The following is a 22,168-nucleotide window of genomic DNA, read 5'->3' as shown; positions in this document are numbered from 1 at the left end:
GAATTCTACGTTTACAACAACATCATAACATAAGGCATCTATATACAAAGTATGAAGCATCCAGATCTTCCACCTGCTAAAATATAAAGCTTTTAAAAAGTTAGCTAACGCCACTGCCACGGCCAAATCACTATCTCTATGTCTAGCTTTCTGCAACAAAAGTTGCAGGCTTGACAAAAAGGAGGCCAAGGACATATGATAGGCAGAAACTTTAACAAAAGGCAAACAAGGTATGAAGCATCCAGGACTTCTATCCCATGAAATATAAAGCTTTAGACAAAAAAAGTGTAATATGTAGTCATCAACGGAATTGTCAACCTTCAACACTTTCTCAAAATATCTCATATACAAATAATGAATAATCATGATATAAATTTTAAGTATTTATTAAGTCTTCATCTTCTTCTGTTTATTTTCTTTGTTCTACAACAGAAAAAAAATAATTAAGTATTTTTTGGGTTCACATTAATACATTCATGCAGTCAAAACTCTAATGGGATTGGCTTTATAGCTATATAAGATGTCTTTTAACTCTAATTGGACTGGCTTGATAGCTAGATAAGATGTTATCAGACTCTTATGGTACTGACTTGAATCTATATAAGATGTCATCCCTACTTTTGACAGCATAAAACAGTCATTGAGGTGAACAATATTTACATCTTATTCGCGTACATGTCAAGTAATTTATCAATGAAATATATAATCAGATATTTTTAAAATAACAAAATGATGTGCTTGTGTATAGCCACAATTTTCACAAAAAACATTTCGAAAATAACACAAATTGTGCATGGTTCTATCTGTTCTAAAAATAGCAAAGAAAGGCAATATATAGATTTTAGATTTATTTTCCTTTGTCCTAATATAATTGTAGTTGAACCAAAATCAATTATGGACTATAGAAGATACATTTTTATAGTTCAAGTTCAAAATATTTCCTTTCAATGATTAATACAATATAGTAAATGTTTATTATTAAGTTTTCACATTAATGCAATGTTTACCATTTAGAACTCTAGCAAAAATATATTCCTCAATTAACTCCAAATTAGGTGTCAATAGAATAGCTTTGAAGATTTTCTTTTGCTGATAACTTTTGGGCTTTTACATCATGCAATAATGATTTCAATCAATAAGGATCATTTCGGCAACAAGAAATTCTTTTTTGACTGGTACTTTTATCATAGGTGACATATCTTACCTTTGTAAGAACTTATACTTTCCAACTGCACGATGTTTTGTATTCCATAAAATCTTTATTAAAGAAGTAGTACAGTAAACTAAGAAACTATTGCTTTTTTTTACATAACCAACAAAAATTTCAGATAAATTATTCTGATTTCAAGAAAAGCTGAATACAGATATATGTATTAGATAACACAATAAGAGTTCTTATTATCACAATACTAACCTAGTTTTATTAATCATAACCTCATAATAATGGATGAATTTGCAATATCCATAAAATACTAACTTTGATTTTTCTTTTCTTTAGTGGTTGTTTCAATGAGACATCTTTGACTGTTCTTTTTTCATCTTCTATGTCACCAAATTCATAATCTGAGTCTGACTTATTTTCTTGTGTCGTGGAGGCATTCAACCTTTGACCTTCATCATTATCAAGGCTACTGTCACTGCCTGATTGGACATCACTTTCATCTTCTTCAAAATCCTCAGCTAAAGAGCAAGTAATCACTCAGTTTTCTAGATATTCATTACTCTCAACATGGTGCATTTTAAAAACATATTTGAAATGATTTTCAACTGTGTCTGATCAAACATTATATATATTCCAGCCTTTGTTAGTCTTGTGTGTGTGTGTTTTTTATAATTTGGTTCATTTGTATGTTTTGGAGTGAAATGTGGCGTCCATTTTGCTAAACTAGTATACATTTAAGGGGCCATCTGAACCCTACCTCGCTGAATTGAAGATCCATTGGTGGCCTTAGGCTATTTTCTTCTCTTTTTAGACTTTTACTTTATTATAAATATATTTAGATAAATAGTAAGTCCTTTGTACAGACAATATAGTTAAAAAATATAAAACACAAAAAATGACATTACTTTTTGGTAACATCACAAGTCATTACTACTAATGATAACAATTCTGTCTGATGAACTGTAGGAGATGCCGTTAAAGCGCTAACAGAAACAATGTTTGATTTTTAATGTGTTTTTTTTTATTTTATATTCTTAAAATATGTGTACATACCTGGGTAAAGGTCACTGAAGTCTTCCTTGTCATCTTTATCACCATGGTTACTGTCATCTGCATCTGACATCATTTCTGTTTCTGATAGATTCTGTTTCTGTTTTGGTCTGCAGAGAGGTTTGTAAGTTTCACCGGTCTTTTGACATTCTTGCCCTGTTTAGAGACAAAAAAACAATAGTTATATTTACCTTATTGCTATGTGGGAATCTGCAACACTTGACCCAAGAATTTGTGGAACTTGAATTATTGACGTCATTCTTGTGTCTTCTGACATTTTACATTTTTTCCTGTGACGTAAATATTTTACGGAAACTCTGTAGATGTACAATAGTAGGGAACAAATAGCCATAAGATGTATTGTGCTTTAGTTGAGAAAGATCCTTAATCAAGTTTATTTGAATTGCTGTGCTTTCTTTTAATAAATTGTATAATTTGTAAGAGGTAGGGCCAAATTGCCGGAAATTTTTTCCACAGAGGTGCCACTTTCAAAAAGTGCCGACAGAATAAAATTTCCTATAAAAACAAAAAATAAAAAATGCTTTTTAGTTTAAACAATATTTATTCAAAAAGTGCATGAAATATAAATATACAATATAAATACAGGGATTCGGAAACAAGAAAAACTTATATAAATCCGTCTCCCTTAAGAAAAAATGACAAAATTAGGAACATAGTATATAACAAACTCGTATAATCTAATTTTCAATTCACATTTAACATGTTTATTCTGTGGTTTGCCAGTTACTCAGAAGTCAGTTTGATCGAAAAATGGGATTAACTCTTTTTATTATAATTATGGTTCATGTATCTGAGAAATGTGTAAATGTTCCGAAAAAAATGCTTTTTGTCAGATCAATAACTCGATTTACATATATTATGGTATGTGTGATCAAAAGTTAATTTAACCCTCAAAAAGGATGAAAGTCCAATTTGCAGAATTTCGGGTGTTTTTAGGTGGGATAAACAGGGAATACCCACAGAAGGACATTTCAAACCAAAAAAAAGTTATGTTTTTTATGACTGTTGTAATTTATACTACTTTTCCCTCATAAATGAAATAGGTTTAGTGTGTCCTTATTACATAAAAAAACAACTTTTTAAAGAAAAAATTGTAACATTGCTAAATTGTACCAATATAGCTCCTTAATAAAGAATATATGGTTAAGCATCGCCGTGGCTCAATCAGTAGACCTCAGAACTACTAATGAAAGATGGATTTGAAGAAAGGGTTCGAATCTCACTCAGAAAATTAGCATTTTTTGTGTTGTTATATAAAATTTTAATGTTTCTATCATATTTTTTCGGATGTTTGCTTAATTCATAGAGTCATTCTGGTAAATTTTGACTATATAGTTTACTAGTATATCATTTTACATGTATTAAAGAAAAAAATAATGTATTGCTTATGTGTGCATTCCTATGACTGTCCATACTCTTGACTTACTTTCTATTCATGTGTTTACATTTATTACATATGTTCAAGGAACAACTGCCGTCAAACTGACGTAGGTGCCTGTACATAACTAATAACACAAGAATTGATTATAAGGCAATGAAGCCCAAATGTTGCGGGTGCAATATACACATAACTTAAAATAAGGCCATTGTATACAAGTTTCAAAACAACACAAACAATTTTTCAAAACCTTTTTATACGCCCGTCAAAATTTTGACGGGACGTATTATGGTATACAAATGTCCGGTGTCGGTCCATCCGTCCGTCTGTCTATCCGTCTGTCCGGCGTAAACATGTCGCACCGTAACTTGAGAACGACTTATCCAAATTTCATGAAACTTAATATAGTTGTTTCTTATGATGGTCAAATGATCTGTATACTTTTTGGTGAAAATAAGATTTAAACTTTTTTAGTTTAATACGGCACTTTATAACTAAAACAGGGGTGTTTTTTTTTCACATGTCGCACTGTATCTCAAAACGATTCTTGATTATGACTTAAAACTTTAAACACTTCTTAGTTATATTAATCTCAATATCTGTATACTTTTTGGTGATGATTCAAAATTTCATTTTTGAGTTATTGAGTATTTTGTAAAAAAGGGGGAGGCTTTTTTACATGTCGCGCCATATCTCAAAAACTATTTATGATTATTGCTTAAAACTTTACACATGTCTTTGTTATATTAATCTCAATATCTGTATACTTTTTGGTGATGATTCAAAATTTCATTTTTGAGTTATTAGTATTTTGTAAAAAAGGGGGAGGTTTTTTTTTACATGTTGTGCCGTATCTCAAAAACGATTTATGATTATTGCTTAAAACTTTACACACTTCTTTGTTCTATTAATCTAAAGATCTGTATACTTTTTGGTGATTATTCAAAATTTTATTTTTGAGTTATTGAGTATTTTGTAAAACAGGGGAGGGTTTTTTACATGTCGCGCCGTATCTCAAAAATAAGTTATGATTATTGCTTAAAACTTTACACACTTCTTTGATATATTAATCTAAAGATCTGTATACTTTTTGGTTTTGATTCAAAATTTTATTTTGGTAATATTTAGTTTTTGTAAAAAAAAACAGGGTGGGGGGTTTTACATGTCCCGCCGTGTCTTTAAAACAATATATGGTTATGGCTTAAAACTTTCTCATAAACTATTTATGATTATTGCATAAGACGTCGGGCGTATCATGCGCTCATGGCGCAGCTGTTTATTTGAACATGGTATTATATGTAACAAATGCAGTCAACAGCAATTCTGTCACCAATTCACAAACTGTGTAGAAACTAGTACTGAAATTTTTACCAACGTCCCTGCACCGGTACCTGAGTCATCAGAAAATAAAACAAAACAACAGAACAAAATCAATTACACTACAAATCGTGATTGTAGGTTAAACATCAAGGAGCTGTTGCATCTGTATCACAATGAAGGGCCGATTTGTTAAAATGCCAGAAAAGGCAATATAACATGTGTTAGTAACACAGGGTGATCTATGACCAACTGATGTAAGATGTTAAAATATATACATGTATTATCTTATCTTATCTTATAGACAATAAAACCTTAAAAGACGAGGACAAATACAGATATACATATATTCAGAACGAGAAAACATGATTTGAATTTGTTCGATATTATTTGGCTCCTTGACAAGTTACATAGTATGGTACCTTGCATAAAGGATGTTGATAATAAAATAAAATCAATATTAAAAAAATCAATAGTCTTGGCCCTGTTTTTGTAGGAATACCTGTTCAAGGTATGAAAATAGATGATGCGACTTATTTTCATGTACTATAATTAGCATGTAGCGGGCTATTTAAAACATGATTTACCTATCTTATCGAATGAAAAAAAAATCCTGGCAAAGTGGCTCTACCTCTTTAACTGAGCAGACAATTTCTTGACTTTTAAACTAAATTGAAAAATAAATATGTTCATGTACATAAACATGATGTATTGCTTTTCAAGGTTAGAGCAGCTGGTTTTCTAAAGAGTTTGAACAACTTACATCTGAGTAAAGCTTTCTTGAACCTTCTGCCGTCAAGATGTTTCTGTATATGTTGTGGAGTATTATTAAGATGTCGATATGTCAATGTACAAAATAACTGATGGCTGAAAAAAAAGAACAGATGTAAATTAAATTATTAAAAAATATTCAGGAACTGACAACTTCTTGAAGATGCATTTTGTTTAAAAAAAATAATTAACCAAATCATGATTCTGGTTTTCATGCTTGATTTTTTTTACATTTTGTTAAATTGTTGTATATAACTATACAATATGCCATATAATGGATTTTGGAGGACATACAATTAACAATAGTTGCTTAAATCTTAGTCATTTGGTCTCTGGAGGAGAGTTATCTCATTGGCAATCATTTTAATATTAGTATACAACAATATATATTATATTTACATAATCATTGGTAATGTAACATTATAAAGATCCTTTATTATTATCCTAAACCAATAGGTCGGAGTGACTATTTTCTGGAAGGATGTCATCCATGGTCATCTAGATGCAACCGTAAACAAAGTTTTTTGTTTGAAATTTACTTGAGACATTACCACTGGTACAATGTAAAAAATATGTAAGTGTATCTAAACATGTAACCCAGAGTCAGGTTACAAAATTCATTTGACTAGCAGGTCGAACAATGGATGTTGACTGCCATGGCGATTGCCAAATAAACAGATCACATGATGTAACCAAATGAATCTTAATTATTAATTTAATATCAAACAGAAAAGATGGTATACTGTAAACATGAGTTTCAAAAATTAGTACACCATATCCAAATTTCAACACCAGCATAGGCGGATCCAGGATGGGCCCTGGGGGCCCAGGGGCCCAGGTCCCCCCTTTCTTGGGAAAAATTTGGTTGATTATATAGGGAATCATTGAAGCATGACTGGAGCGGCCCCCCCTTAGGTCAGTCAGCGGCCCCCCCCTTAGGAAAAGTTCTGGATCCGCCACTGACCAGTAATACTAATCCATTGATAATGTCTATTCTGCATTATTTATATTGGTTTAAAATTGTATTCAATACATCCTATAAGAATATTAAAAGTCCTACCTCCTACTCTTTTTTATACTCTTTGTAAGATGCTGTTTCTCGTACTGATAATTATGTTTTTCCAAAAGTTTTTCAAATTTCTTTCCTTTAATGTAACTTTCTAGGGCATCTAGACGACAAGGCATTTCATGACCTGACAGTTCACATCTGATCTGAAATATAGATTAAAAGTTATCAAGTTGTAGTAAACATATTAATATTCAAAGTAGAATATTGTATATAAAAAAATCCATAGTAAATAAGTAGAATATTGTATTTAAAAACATTTATCATGGGATTTGCTCATTGTAGTGACCTGTAATTGTTACTTTTTATGTCATTTGGTCTATCATTGGCAATCATACCGCATCTTCTTTTTATATAAATAGAATATTTAATGTATTCAAAAACATTGAACTTCATAGTAGAATATCATATTTAAAAAAAAAACATTCATCTTTGGTCAGGTTGTTGTCTCTTTGACATAATCCCCATTTGATAGATTCCCATGCTCAATTATAGAGCATAATATTGCATTTTTATACATGTATAATGGAATATTGTATTTTAACAAATATTTGTAGTAGATACACTTGCCGTGAAAGGGTTTAAAACATAATGCATAGTCATGAAAGTAGAATATCGTGAATAGTGTTTAAAAGTATTCATTGAAGAAAACCGAATTTATAAAATTTCATAAAAGAATTTAAGAACAATCTTTGCATAATTGTAATACTTTTTTGAAACTCATATCTTAACAAGTTTATAGAACATACAAAAATTGGAAAAACAACCATTTTTTTAACAAACAAAAATCAAGTAGAAGCTTAAGATTTGTTAAAATTAGAATAAGAAAATAATTGCTTAGTCTTTAGATTTCTATGTTGTGTACATGTCTTGTGTACTAGGTTTCTGTTTGTCTTTTTCTTTTTTAACCATGGCGTTGTCAGTTTATTTGTGGATTTATTAGTTTGACTGTCCCTCCGGTATTTTTCGCCCCCTTTTTTTTATATCAAATAACAGCAACATACATAAAATATGGAGGCACATGTGTAAAATTGTTTTTGGTCAACAGAATATTGTTATAATATACATGATACATGTACATGCATACACATGTATGAAATAAATTATTTCGTAGTGTAATAAAGGTATTTTATATTTACACTTTTGGTATTTAGCTGAATTGGGTCTTCGAATGACCATTTATTTGCTCCGAATAACCTTTTAATCATTTTTTTCAAATTATGATGTCAAAGATTGCAGGAACTTGTACGATTTTACATAATGGTATACAAATTTGCATACAAGTGTTAATATGGGGACAAAGTCCCCAATAAGTGAATAACAGTAGAAAAATAAGAAGAAAAAAAAAGCTGGAAAATTTCCCGAATTTTTTCATTCTACTAATCATGCTAATTAACTCAAAATCGTTAACTTTGTTTTTCAGACTTTTTTAAATCCCTGCATTTGCGCAGAAATCTACTTCCTTTTTCCGGTCTTGTGTGCATGAGATTTTTAATAAAATATATATTTATCAATCTAGTAAAATATAGGATTGGAACTCAATACCAGTTCATTTTTAATCCCTATAACAGTAGAAAAATCAAAAATATCCTGTTTTTTTTTTATTGTATAATGAACTCAAAATCATTCAATATATATATCGGGCACAAGCGGGAATCCAAAACATGACATAAAAAAAAAAATTCCCCGATTTTTTTTTTTTTTTTTTATTATTTTTATTGATTTTTCTACTGTTATAGGGGACAAAGTGTTATAGGGGACTTTGCGGTAGGTCTTTTCACCACCGAACACCACCGCACACCGCCAAACACCACTGAACACCCCAAAAGTTTATCATTAATGATTTTTGTCTTATATCGTTATCAATGTGAATTAAATATGATATTCAAGTTATTAATTCAACAAATAAGAAGATTTAAAGTCCGAATATCTACAGAAAACAGAAAGGAAGAGTCTTATAACACCCCACTTTTTGAACTCCGCTGACCCTCATGGACACCTCAAATATACTTTTTCCATTTTTCTTCTTCTAACTCTTCTTTAAAATAGTTGTACCAATAATAATAAAAGAGAAACATATAAAAATATAACCAATGAATAGAGATCCAGGATACTTGAACTGATTACTGATTATGAATATATTTGAATTTTATAACACACAATTCCAGAAAGTGATGAATCCGGAGACGTTTTTTCTTGTATTGATTTTCGATTGTAACATAAAACATGTAGAAATGATGCCCATAAAAATCGTAAAATTGATTAAATTATATGTAATTTAATTTATTTTATCGTTTTATTGTATAATATCAAAGTTTTTCTTAGTGGTTGGTTGTTTTTCAGGTGTTCGGCGGTGTTCGGTGGTGTGCGGTGGTGAAAAGACCCACTCGGGGACTTTGTCCCATATAAGCCATATAAACATGTTTGAATTAAAAAAAAAAAAAATCATACAGACTTCGTCCCCATTCACAGGTAATGCCTGCCTCATATTATGTCTATTGGGTAAAAAGCACTCTTATAAATACATCTGAATTCCAAAACATAGGTTATCTATGAAATGAAACTTTCTTATCTTCTCTTATTTAAAAATAAAACAATTATAAAGTGTTGAAGAAAAATTGTGGCCGAAATGGTACTGTGGCCGAAGTTGTTGTATGGCCGAAACGTCTTAAGAGCCGAAATGGTCATCTTCGGTATCCTGAAGTTTTGTTGCATAACTGAAGAAGTTTTTTAAATGGTTAGGCTTTGGCTTAGGCCAATGAGGCAGTTAGGGTCGAAATTTCTGTTTCTATCATTGACGATGTCTTTTTCAAGTGTTTCTATATCCCTATTGGGAGAAATTAACAAAAAAATATTCTGTTTACTTTTTCCCTATTTTCGAGAATTGTGAATGTGTTGTATTTGTCTAAAATGATTCTCAAATCGTCAGAAACTATCTTGCTCATGTTCAAATTCGTTTTCATGGAGGCTGACATCTTTAATTTCAATCATAACTTCCGCTTCCGTTTTCCTTGACAACATGTAAATCAAAATGGCGGCATAAGTAGGTTTTATTTAAGTTTGTGCATTTCATACAGAAACAAACAAACCTGTCTGCAATGAAATTTAATTGTTCATGAACAAAACTAACAACATGAATTATAAAACTATCTTTGATATCATCCCATCAAAAGTTTTCACTGCATTTCAATACTGCAACTGTCCAAAATGGATAACAAAAAAAAATTATCCACAAAATTACCCTCATATACTCTAATATCATTAGAGCTGTTCCTGTCTATAGGATGCGTATACAAAGAAGAAGAAGGATATTCCTGGTTTATACATAGCCATAGAAGAGCCTCTGAGGGGCTAGGACCTTTATCAGGACTCCTGCATTGGGTGTTTTTAAACTCAGGATTTTGGGAATCCGGGTCCGTTCGCGCCCATTCACGTTCGCACCCACCATATTTTCTCGTGGGTTTGAACCAGAGATGGGTCCGATTACTTTCAATGTAATTGATTAAATTACAATTACTTTGTCATTTGTACGATTAAATTAAATTAATGATTACATCATTTCTGAAAGTATCTGATTAAATTAATGATTACATTGGCAAAGAAATCATGATTACATCTGATTACAATGAATTTAAAAACAAAACATTTTGAATGATGTGGATGAATAAACGTTTAATATAACTATAGCATTTTTGAGAACGTATTTTATTTGGTTCAATTATAAAATGATAACTTCAAATTAAACGTCATCTATTTATAAATAAACACCAAATTTCACTACATATATATACATTACACTTTATCACCAATGTTCTCTAAATTATTTTGAATTAAATTTAATTAAGATATATCATAATCAAGAGTTTTTTTGTTTGTCTTCTGACCTCTTTCATAATTTATATGTATTCCAAGTTGCAGTTTATGGAAGTTTAAATATGGATGAAATAAAGTTACATTTGTACCAGTTAAAACTATGTCAAATTTTAATAGAAATGTTTAATCAAATTGTAAACAATATGTATTAAAGTACTAAAAACCATTGCATTTTACACATCCAGTCCAAATACAAAAAAAAGTTCAAACAACATATTTGTCCAACTTTTAATTTAGTTTGTGCTAATTAGATAAATTTTCATGTCTGATTTATCTTTTATCATATATATTTCCCTACAGCTATACTCAATTGGTAATTGCAATAAAAACAAACCTTAATTAGTCTCCTACCTGTCAATTCAAAGTTGAAAAAAATCACAAATATTAACAAAAGATTATAATTCAGGGTTAAAGAAAAGTATTACTTGAATATATAACAGTTATAATCAAATATTAATATGAAGATCATTATTAAACGATGACTATACATGTATGTACAATATCTTTTACCAAGATAAAAGGTATATAATTGTATTATATGTCTCTGCTTAGGCTAATGATGACTTTTCAATACTGTAACAGTTTATTTTTTACTGAAGTAGACAAGCTTAAAGTAACCAAACCATTTTAGTATGTTAAAAATTTATCAAATATGAACAAAGAGGTTCATTTAATGACCAAAAACACAATTTTAGATTTTTTTCATTGTAATCAGAATGTAATCAAAAAGTAATCATGATTACAGGGTATTTTGAAAAGTAATTGATTAAATTAAATTACATGTAATCAGATTTTTGGCTGATTAATGATTACACTGATTACTTGAAAAATTGTAATCAATTACAGCTGATTAACGATTACAATTACAATTACCCCAAGTCTGGTTTGAACCCACCCCCAGTGAAAAATGGTGATTTTCCGTCTATTTTCCGATTTCAAAACGACCTTGAGAGGTGAACACTGACACGACTGTGTTTTTTTGTCATTCAAGTATTACCCTATAGTTACAGTAGTCCATTCATGCTAGCTGGGAGTATATTGGACTTCAGTGTCTTGCTTGGGAATTATTATTGTCAAGTCAGGTCTGCCTAAATGTCCGTTTTTATGGATTTTTGACAAAACGGTGACCTATATTTTACAGACTAGATTCCTATTGGCCATAGTATACCTCGTCGTGTTCCTATACCACCTATGCATGCATATATGATAATAGTTTTTGCCAACAGTCACTTCCAGTTACGTAGTGGCCATCAAAAGATGCCCACCCCCACCGGATTTTGGCTACTTTTCCTGTTTTTCCGATTTTGAACTCTTAAACGGCTTTCAAAGTGCCATATTTTCATGAACAGACATCTGAGAAGAGTTGATGGACCATGAACTACTTGGTTGAAGTCCCTGCTATCATGACAGTTCAGCTGGGGCAGTTCAAAAAAAGTATGGAGGGTCATACGGGCCATCAAAGAATGGTTGTCGCCATCACGCCTACAGGCGGGATTGGGGGTTAAAGGGTTAAAATAACTAGGTAATTTAATTAGGACAATGTATCTTTTTGTCATACTTTTGATGAATGTGTCAGCGAGTGTGTTTAGCTTGTGGAAGAGGTATATAAATGAAGACTTTCATGACTTTAGAATTGAATTTAAGTCATCAAAATAAAACTATGCCTTTACAGAAATGCCTTCCATCTCAACTTGTTAGCGACAAGCGCAGTTTTTAATTAACCCAAACGTGGTGGAAATTGATTTTGGAGTTACTTCCCCTGTTTTAGCTTATTACAAATTTGTGCTCTAAAAATATTATCTGGTATCAAAAAAAGGAATAAATTACCAATTGAATATATAATAACATAATAATGTTACCTTAAAGATATTAACTGTCTTTGAACATATTAAAAAGTATATATTGCAATTTCTACTTGATAATTATACTTTTAGCAATCCATGTTCTAAACATTGTTAAATAAGTAATGCTCTCAGTTTCAGATAAATGATGTACTAATAGCTATAATTCCTATATAGATAAAAAAAAACCCACATATTCTTTGATAATGGGTAGAGTGAAGTTAAACTGTAAAAACATAATATGTTGATGAAGATGTCATTCATAACTACACAAACAATGAAATAAAGACTATAGTTGAAAAGCATCTTTATTTAAAAAAAAAAAGAGATTCGTTAACTCGTGATACACACAGAAACGTAGACAAAAAAATGAGCAGTGCCTTGTCTTATCATAAAAAGTGCCCTGCCCTCCACTGGCACCCTGCCCCTTTTGATTTCTAGCTAGAGCACTGTAGTGTATTAATTTTTTTGCTATATTTTATTGTTTCATAGTTTCAGATCAAAGGTACCAAGCTGTTAAAAACAATTAATAAATTATCTTTTGTGTTTTACAAGTTTAAAATCTTCAATCTTTTACTCAAACCAAGCTATAAATAAATTCAGTATTTACACGAAACCAATTAAAAACAACAATCATGATTTTCCAATTATTCAACTGGAATTTGAATTAAAATTGGGCGCGAACGTGTAGAGTGCGAATGGACCTTGGTGCGAGGTGCGAACGTGTAGGGTGCGAAAGTATATTGGGCGCGAACGGACCTGATACCGGATTTTGGGATTGACCCTATCAGGATCCGGGAATTCTTTTTTTTCAGATTTCGGAATGTCAGGATTTAAATTTATAAAAAATTGGGACCTCAGGATTTCGTATTTTTAAGCCCCGGATTACAGTCCTAGGATACAGACCCCTCCTACCCCCTCTCATAGAACTCCCCAAAAAAACCTATGTACATAACGTAACGGTTCCCAAATTGCAGCGAGTACCCAAATTGCACCTATTTAGCAAAACTAGCAGCGAAAATCTTACAAGATTTTCTAGAGACTAAACAATTTGTTTTTTTATGATTTGATACTAAGCACATCTTTCAACATAGGTAAAACTATTTAGATATGCACAAAACGTTCACAGTATCTATCAACAGATGAAGTATTTACTGAAAATGCAAAATGTAAAATGCAAAATGTACTGAAACATCGCCATGCGACGTCATCAAAACGTCATCTTTTTAAAATGAGCAAATACAATATGTTACAAGTATCCATTTAAAAAATAATGAAGAGTAAGCATGGACTAATATCCAATTGTTCAAAATATTTAAAGAAATTAAACAAAAGCTCTGTTATTAGACTTTTTGACTATGTGAATTTAAGCATGAAAGCAATTTGGGTACTCCTAATTTCAGAATCATTGATGGTTTGGAGGTCAGTTTAGACCAATTTTTCTATGATTCCATATGGAATAAAAATCAAATTGGTGTACCTTTATAATAAAGAAGGATACTAGGGCTACAAAATAAACACAGAATGGACATTTTTGTCTTCATCATAAAAAAACGTAGATGAAAAAACTGTCAAAATAGGTGCAATTTGGGTACCGTCACGTTATGTATATAAACATTTGCATAAATACAGTCACAATATTTATCACATATAAAAAATGCTTGCTGTGGAACCGTAGCTCTTAGATCCTTATGTTATTATTTGACTATTTGTGGACCATAGAGCTACGGATTTTTCCTATTTCAAAACGTTGGGAATTGCGACCCAGGTTCAGGTCGCACTTATTTCCCAAAAATTTATTGTTTATAATTAATGCAAAGCTTGTCAATATAAATAGTTCGTTTCGTTAGATATTTTTCTAGGATATGACGTACCTGTTTATGTTTGAATATTCATTTCCTACACACTATTATCTTATAATTATTCCATATGTATACATTCTCTGCCTATTTTGTTGGGCCATATTGAATCTCGTCCTGACGTCACGAAAAGCAAGAAAAGATATTTGGTATTTAATCATGTTGTATGGCCAAAACATCTTAAGAGCCGAAATGGTCATCTTCGGTATCCTGAAGTTTTGTTGCATAACTGTAGACATTCATAGGATTCAGTGTAGGAATTCCTATTCTTTTGTTTTATAGGGTTCTGCTTCTTCTTTTTTATATTCAATAATAGATGTATTTACACTTGTATGCAAATTTGTCTGGCATTTTGTAAAAGAACACAGGTTTCCGTAAACTTTGACATCATAATTGAAAACATTTCAGTTCTGGAAATCTCTGAATTCGGTAACGTTAACAAATTTGGTAACTGTAGTTACCGAATTCAATAACTGAACCATTAAAGATTTCGAAAACTTCAGTGTTTATTTGGTTTTGGCATTTATGATTAAAAAATGGCATGCTGGAAACAATTTCAGACTGAACTATAGACAAATTTCTAGAATTCTGCTTGGTAAAATTAAAATCTATCTACCATTAATGATTTGTCTATGGGTTGATGAAAACCGTTATCAAATGTTCCAAAATCCTTAACATTCCCTTATTTTATTTATAAATGTCAAAACCAAATAAATTCTGAAGTTACAGAATTCGTTAATGGTTCAGTTAATGAATTCGGTAACTGTTACTGAATTCATTAATGTTACCGAATTCGGAGATTTCCAGAACTAATTTGACAACTCACAATTAAAAGGTGATTGTTGTTTGACACCAAAAGGTGATTCAGAGCAGATCTAAGGTCAATCAGAAACAAAATACAGCTGAATACAAGAAGTGTTAATATGTTTATACAGTAAAACATCAGCTGGCTGATGATTAGTTTTTGGCACATCAATAGTTGAAGTTCAAGTTGCACAGATTTTTGGGCAACAAGGTGTGTTTGTAGTTATAGGTCAATGGTTATTAAGAGTTATTTTAGTAGAGCTCTATGTGGAGGGAAATTTGAATTAAAAGAATTTGGATCCATTCACCCCAAAACATGTTCGCACCCTTTCACATTCACCCCCTTTCACTTTATTTTAGCTGTGTATAAATAGCAGTAATCATACATAAATAAAATTTAATAATTCATCATTATCAAAAAAAAAAACAAAAAAACAACACTTCATATAACAATTGTCTTATTATTATTCAGAAAAATATTATTTTTTATGGCATATACAAATATAAAATATCAAAGAATTCAACTGGAATTTGAATAAAAATTGGGTGCAAACAGACCTAGCGGGCGAATGTGTATGAGCATAAGTAGACCTAACGCCAAATCAAAAGAAGACCTACATAACTCACTTTTGGATGGGTTAAAATAAAACCGCTTCTCTTTTATGTATGCATTGCTTACTATGTTATCCATTTCTTTGATGGTAAATGGGTTCCCCAAATGAAGACACCATATTCTAGTACTAGACTTACTATGGATAGCAACTCTTGGTACCTTTACTGAATCTGGAGTGTGCCCCCTCTTTAAGTCTTAGGCAGTCAGTGGGTCCCCCTTATGAAAATGTCTTGATCTGCCACTGACATGTAATTGAAAATTTCAATTTTTTACATTACTGTTGATTACTTTAAAAGTGTAACCCCATTCTTGGTACTAGTGCAAATGAAATAACACATTTAAAATTTGAAAACTGATATTTCACGAAAGTGAACTGGCAAATAATATTCTAGGATAGAAAGGCAAACAATGTTTCAGAATTGTTTATATAAAATTTCTTTTTAGAACAGATTCAGAAATTTATAATTTAAATTTTTGAATATTTTTCCTTTATTACATGTACCTTAATTCTGATAGACCCCCCAGTTTAACTGGAGGCCATACCTACATTGCTGGGGATTCCCATAATCATATTACATTATAATTTTACAGCTACATGTACAAAATGTATGCTGTGATTTATATGTGTCATGCTGACTCATGCATTGATATACCATATTCGTAGCTTTTTAATACATGTAGATAATGTATTTTTACATTTAGGAAAGAAGTGTGAAACATGAGTACTTCTGTAGCTCCAAATGCTCCTGCCCTTCATGGGACAGACAGTAAAGCTCTGGTGGCTACTGAAGGTAAGTTACAAATGTATTATATACATCTTTAAGACATTCAGTGATTGGGTTTAATCATTAAATGATTGCTTTATAATAAGACCATGAAGACCATGAATTATATACAGTACATTAACATTAGACACATAAGGCTTAAGCCACACACACCAGACTTCTAAAAAGCCTACATGTACAAACAAAGAGACAATAAAAAACAGCACATGGTCTAGATAGCCTTACTTGGAACAGACACAAACAAATTGTGGTCAGTGCAAAGCAGTTTATATGTGCACATGCCTCCTCTTTGCCTATTTTTCTACCACTATTTAATTTGATAATAATGTCTTGGTCATAATTATTGTGCATTGCATTTTTATATGTTATTAAAACTATCTTGCCTTGTTTTAAATGTAAAATTATTGTGCTTTATATATAATTATTTTTGAATAAAATTTACAGATAAGCAGTTGCCAGATTTGAAATCCAGTGGCCATGGAATTGATAGAAACAAACCTCTCCCAACTAGTTTAATGAGTGATTTTATACCTGAAGATGTTTTGTTTGCTCTCACACAACCACCTCCTGTTAAAGATCAGCTGGGACCTCCTTCAAGAACAAGGAACCTTAATACCTCAATAGTATGTATGAATAATAAACCCTCTGACATTAATAAAAAAAAAACTGTTATGTCTAAGATAAATGATTCATATAAATAGGCATTTACAAAAAATAAGGTAATAATTGTATTAATTTTTGTCAATTAAGTAGAGAGTCAAGGATTTAGTATGCTGATCATTCAAGGATAAGAACATATATAGTTTATTGAACAAAGGTTGCTAATTTTTGTAAATTTTATAAATTCTATAACATATTTATATATATATTAATTACTCAGGAAATCTTGACATGTAAAGTTTTGAGTTAAAATCAGTTAAAAGATAGAAGTCAAATTACTTATTGTTGAAATTTAAAAAGGTTTGAAAGATAGTGAACCTTTTATATTATCACTACAGTCCTACCCAAGACCTCCACCAAATGGAGTATGGAACCATAAAAGAAGAGAACGTTTTAAGCATCTGACAGAAAATCCACCATGTATATGTGGTGCAGGACAGTATGTATATCTTACTATTAAGTGAAATGTCCTTTTTAAATTCCATATTTTTATGTTCTGCCAATAAATGACTGACACATATAGTTTTACCCATATGTCCAGCATTTCATGATTCTGTCCTTTTAAAATTAAATATTTACCTTTTCAGTTTTCCATTTATATTTATAAATAATAGTTTTAAACAACTTGTATGTCGTTTAGAACAAAACCAATCACCAGAGTAAAGAGCAAGTGTTAGTATGAATGAAAATCCACCCTAACTGCTTGCCAAACTTATCTTACATATGTCTCAATGTGACAGCTTAATAAATAAGAGGAAATATTGTATATACATTCTAACTATAAAAATTCTGAATAAGTTTCAATATAAATTTTGCAGTTTTATTTTCATCCTACATGTGCATTAACCACTGCCTGATTCTTACTTTTAGTTTCATGGTTTTGCTAAAAGCAGTCAAACTTAGATTTTCAACAAATTTGAATACATAACTATGAACCATATAAAACTTCATATATATTTCCAGAGATATATCTTTCCTGTATGATGTCCCCAATGATACTGCCAACTTAGAAAGACCTGATAAAATTGATAAAAGTGCTGTCAGGAAAGAAATAATAGATAAACAGAAAAAGGTAATACATACATTTTTTGATTGAGTTAAGTCTGCCAATTGATATTTTATCGTATGTTTTTCTTTGTTGTGATGTTATGCTATTGTTTCAGAAAAAGGGAGAAGGTTTGGATCCATTAAAACGTTTAATCCCGCTGCAAATGTTTGCACCTGTCCTAAGTCAGGAATCTGATGTACAGTAGTTGTCGTTTGTTTATGTAATATATACGTGTTTCTCGTTTCTCGTTTTGTTTATATAGATTAGACCGTTGGCTTTCCCGTTTGAATGGTTTTACACTAGTAATTTTGGGGCCCTTTATAGCTTGTTGTTCGGTGTGAGCTAAGGCTCCGTGTTGAAGGCCGTACTTTAACCTATAATGGTTTACTTTTTAAATTGTTATTTGTATGGAGAGTTGTCTCATTGGCACTCACACCACATCTTCCTATATCTATGTGTAATGTATTAACCTCATTGATATTAAACGTGTGAAGATTCATTTTAATAAGGGGGAATAATAAACTCTAACTTATAGGACATACATCAACATAACATCAGCGGCTGCATTAGTCAGCCATTGTTAACCGATTTCTAAACTACGGATCTGAACCGGACCAGCAATGACCGAAATCCGTACTTCCACAATAATTACTGCGGACACACGGATGGAACAGCTGACAGAAGAATATTGATCCCTATCTTAGAGTGGTATTATAAGACTTGTTAGGCACAATAAGAAATACTAGCTGTTTCTACTTGTAATGATTCTAAACTCATCTTGTACATAAATCTCAACGTCATAAGTAGCGTGACGTTACAATACATACATAGCGGTACCGCGAACGTCTAATGAACACAGTCCTGAACATCCTGGGGGCCCGCGAATGATAATTTAAGTAATAAATAAAGAAAAATTCTTAAAATGAAATAACTATTGTCTCTCAAATGAAATAAAACTTTAACTAATTACACTTAAACAGTCTTTATGTTTTACGGAACGGTTGAATCCAACTTTTGAATTTCTCCTTGGCATCAGTTTTTGCTTTTCTAGTTGAAGTAATAGTATTGTCACTAGAATCACACGGATTATCTGTTGATAAGAGTTCAATTGGATATAGCTTACTTATCGGTCTAGATGTCGTACCATTTTTAGTGCGTAAAATGGCAGACCTACAAAGTCCATCTCTCCCATAAACTAACTTAACGATAATCGCTATATTCCACACTGTCCTTGGGGTATCATCATGAATCTGTACAATGTCGCCCACTTTAATGATTTGGGTGTTATTTCCGGTGTTTCTATGTTGTTCCCTGAGTGAAGTGAGATATTCTCGTCACCATCTGTTCCAGAAGTCGTGAATAATGCGTTTTTGAACACTAGATTGTCTATTTGCTGTGTAATGTGTTAAGTTTTGTACGTTCTCCTCACTGTTGAAATTATTTGTTCCTGAATACGGTAAAGTTTTAATCCGTCTTCCATAGAGAAGATGAGACGGTGTAAGCGGTTCATCATCGGTAAGGTCCGTTGATACGTGGGTTAACGGACGATCATTTAATATAGCCTCTATCTCGGTCACAATTGTCTCTAGCACTCTAAAAGTAACTAGTGCTCGTCCTAACACTTTCTTTATGCAATTCTTGGTCAAGCCGATCAATCGCTCCCACCAACCACCATACCATGGTGCACGCTTCGGAATAAATTTCCACTGAGTTCCATATATGTTGAGTTGTTCCTGAATAGTAGTAGATTTTGTAAGCATTTCAATTTCCTTCGCTGCTGCGGTATATGTTATACAATTGTCAGACATCATGATTTTTGGTAACGATTTGCGGCTGGTGAATCTCCTAAACGCTAGAATGAATGTTTGTTCTGTAAGGTCTTCAACGATTTCCAAATGTACAGCTCTAGTGTTAGCGCAGGTGAATAGACAAATATATGCTTTACTAATACTGTTGCTTTTTGTTCTCACATTCAATGCTCCTGTGAAGTCGACACCGGTTACGGTAAACGATGGTGAATCATTAAGTCTGTCGGACGGCAGTGGTGGTGGTTCGGGTGTAAGATAGGGTCTTCCTGTAATTTTACGTCAAGTAAGGCAATTACGGAGTATTGATTTCACACATTGTCGAATCGACGGAATCCAGTAAGACTGGCGAATAAATGTCACTGTACTTTCTAATCCAGAGTGAAAATTCCTTGCGTGTGCATCCATAACAATTAATTTACAAAGTCTGTCTTTGTTCGGTATTAGTACTGGAAATTTAGCTGATTCATCAATAGGTGCATTGTTAATTCTCCCGCTACAACGGATAATGTTCATTTTGTCTATGTACAATCTAAGTTGCTTCACTAGCGCATTTTTCTCTGATTTGTTGTTAAAACTCTCAATAACATCCGGGTATTTACGCAGTTGCGAATCTCGGATCCATGAAGTCGAAGCAGTCTGAATTTCATTGACACTAAGATTTCCTGTTAGTTTGTCATTATTTCTACAGTTGTTTATGAATCGGTACATGTATGCTGTTATACGCAAAAGTTTTTGGTATGAGCTGTAGCGTTCTATATCCATAATGTTACTTATTCCTTCATAAGATCTGATTTTCTGTTGCGGTTCACTAGTTGATTGTCCTTGCTCAATTGTAGTGCTAAGAATGTGTGATTCTTTATTCTTCCACTGTGGCCAGTTTGATTTGTCAGTGAGCCATTCGGGTCCTTTCATCCAAAGATCCAATTTTAAGAATTTCATTGCAGTTACTCCTCTCGATAGCATATCTGCCGGATTTGAATCTGTCGGACAGTACTTCCATTGGTATTCTTGAGTAATTTCGTTAATTTCCTTCACTCGATTACTAACGAAAACGGGTAATTGTTTCTCAGTAGTAAGCCAACACAAAGTTATCTGACTGTCACTCCATAATGTGACGCTTGTAACATCCAAGTATGATTTCAAATGCTTGACGAGTCTTGCGCCTATCAAAGCTGCACTGAGTTCTAACTTCGGGATTGTTAACTGTTTAAGAGGTGCCACTCGATTCTTTGACATGATAAGTACGGTTTCTTTTCCACTGACTAAATATGCGCATGCACCATAGGCTTTCAAGCTTGCATCCGTAAAAACATGTAATTCTACATTGTCTGATTTTTCTTTGAAATACGGTCTATTAATCTCCAAATGTGAACATTCATTAATATCTTGTAGTACACACTTCCATTCTGTTGTAATTTCAGATGTAAGAGGTTCATCCCAATTTAATCCTTTCTCCCACAAAGTCTGCATAAGAATCTTACTACGCACAGTAACTGGACCAATAAGTCCGAGTGGATCATAGATTTTCGACGATTGTCTTAAAATCGTTGTTTTGTCAGACGTGTATCTTCAATATCGGTGTATTCCGGTTTGGCGAAAGTAAGTGTGTCGTTACAAGTGTTCCATCTCAATCCAAGCACTTTTATGAGTTCATCTTTGTCTAATACGTTGTGTGAATTTGCGCGGTCTCGCAAAAGTTGAGAATTTGAAGCCCATGAGCGCAAGTTAAATCCTGCTCTAGTGAATAAGTCTCTTGCTGTATCAAAATATTTCAGTAATGCACTCTCTGTAGGAAAACTCGACAGTATATTATCAACATACAAATATTTCATTAAAGTGTCAGTATATTCACAACGGTTCTCTCTCAAGTGTTTTTGTAGAACAGAATTCAGTATGAATGGCGATGAAGTGGCTCCAAATAATACAGACTTAAATCGGTAAGTTGATAGTGGAGTTGATGGGTCTGTTGGTGTTTCGAACCAAAAGAAACGTGTGACATCTCTATCCTGTGTCTCTAATCCAACGTTCAAGAACGCCTTCTCTATATCAGTAGTAACGGCAAATTGGTGTAAACGAAATCTTAAAAGAATGCCGACTAAGTCATTTAAATTG

General features: G+C 32.0%; 2 protein-coding genes across 13 annotated transcripts in view; one reads left to right on the top strand and one right to left on the bottom strand.

Moving 5' to 3' along the window:
* Nucleotides 1–370: 370 nt before the first annotated feature.
* Nucleotides 371–9,784, bottom strand: LOC139512616 (surfeit locus protein 2-like). Its single transcript, XM_071300359.1, has 6 exons — nt 9,630–9,784; nt 6,760–6,911; nt 5,692–5,795; nt 2,216–2,368; nt 1,478–1,680; nt 371–423 (listed from the first exon to the last, which is right to left on the bottom strand). The coding sequence occupies exons 1-6, from the start codon at nt 9,738–9,740 to the stop codon at nt 388–390; spliced, it is 759 nt and encodes a 252-aa protein (XP_071156460.1). The 5' UTR covers nt 9,741–9,784; the 3' UTR covers nt 371–387.
* Nucleotides 9,762–22,168, top strand: part of LOC139512610 (axonemal dynein light chain domain-containing protein 1-like) — a 53,856-nt gene continuing 41,449 nt past the window's right edge. For all 12 annotated transcript variants that reach the window (XM_071300351.1, XM_071300345.1, XM_071300349.1 and 9 more), the window contains exons 1-5: nt 9,762–9,808; nt 16,458–16,546; nt 16,985–17,163; nt 17,539–17,639; nt 18,164–18,272. In XM_071300351.1, the coding sequence (XP_071156452.1) occupies nt 16,474–16,546; nt 16,985–17,163; nt 17,539–17,639; nt 18,164–18,272 (462 nt within the window). In that variant the 5' untranslated portion in view covers nt 9,762–9,808; nt 16,458–16,473. The remainder of the gene's footprint in view (nt 9,809–16,457; nt 16,547–16,984; nt 17,164–17,538; nt 17,640–18,163; nt 18,273–22,168) is intronic.

Source organism: Mytilus edulis, chromosome 2, assembly GCF_963676685.1.
Source record: "Mytilus edulis chromosome 2, xbMytEdul2.2, whole genome shotgun sequence".
Lineage (NCBI taxonomy): Eukaryota > Metazoa > Mollusca > Bivalvia > Mytilida > Mytilidae > Mytilus > Mytilus edulis.
Note: the sequence above shows the minus strand (reverse complement) of the source record. Positions and strands in the feature narration are given on the sequence as shown.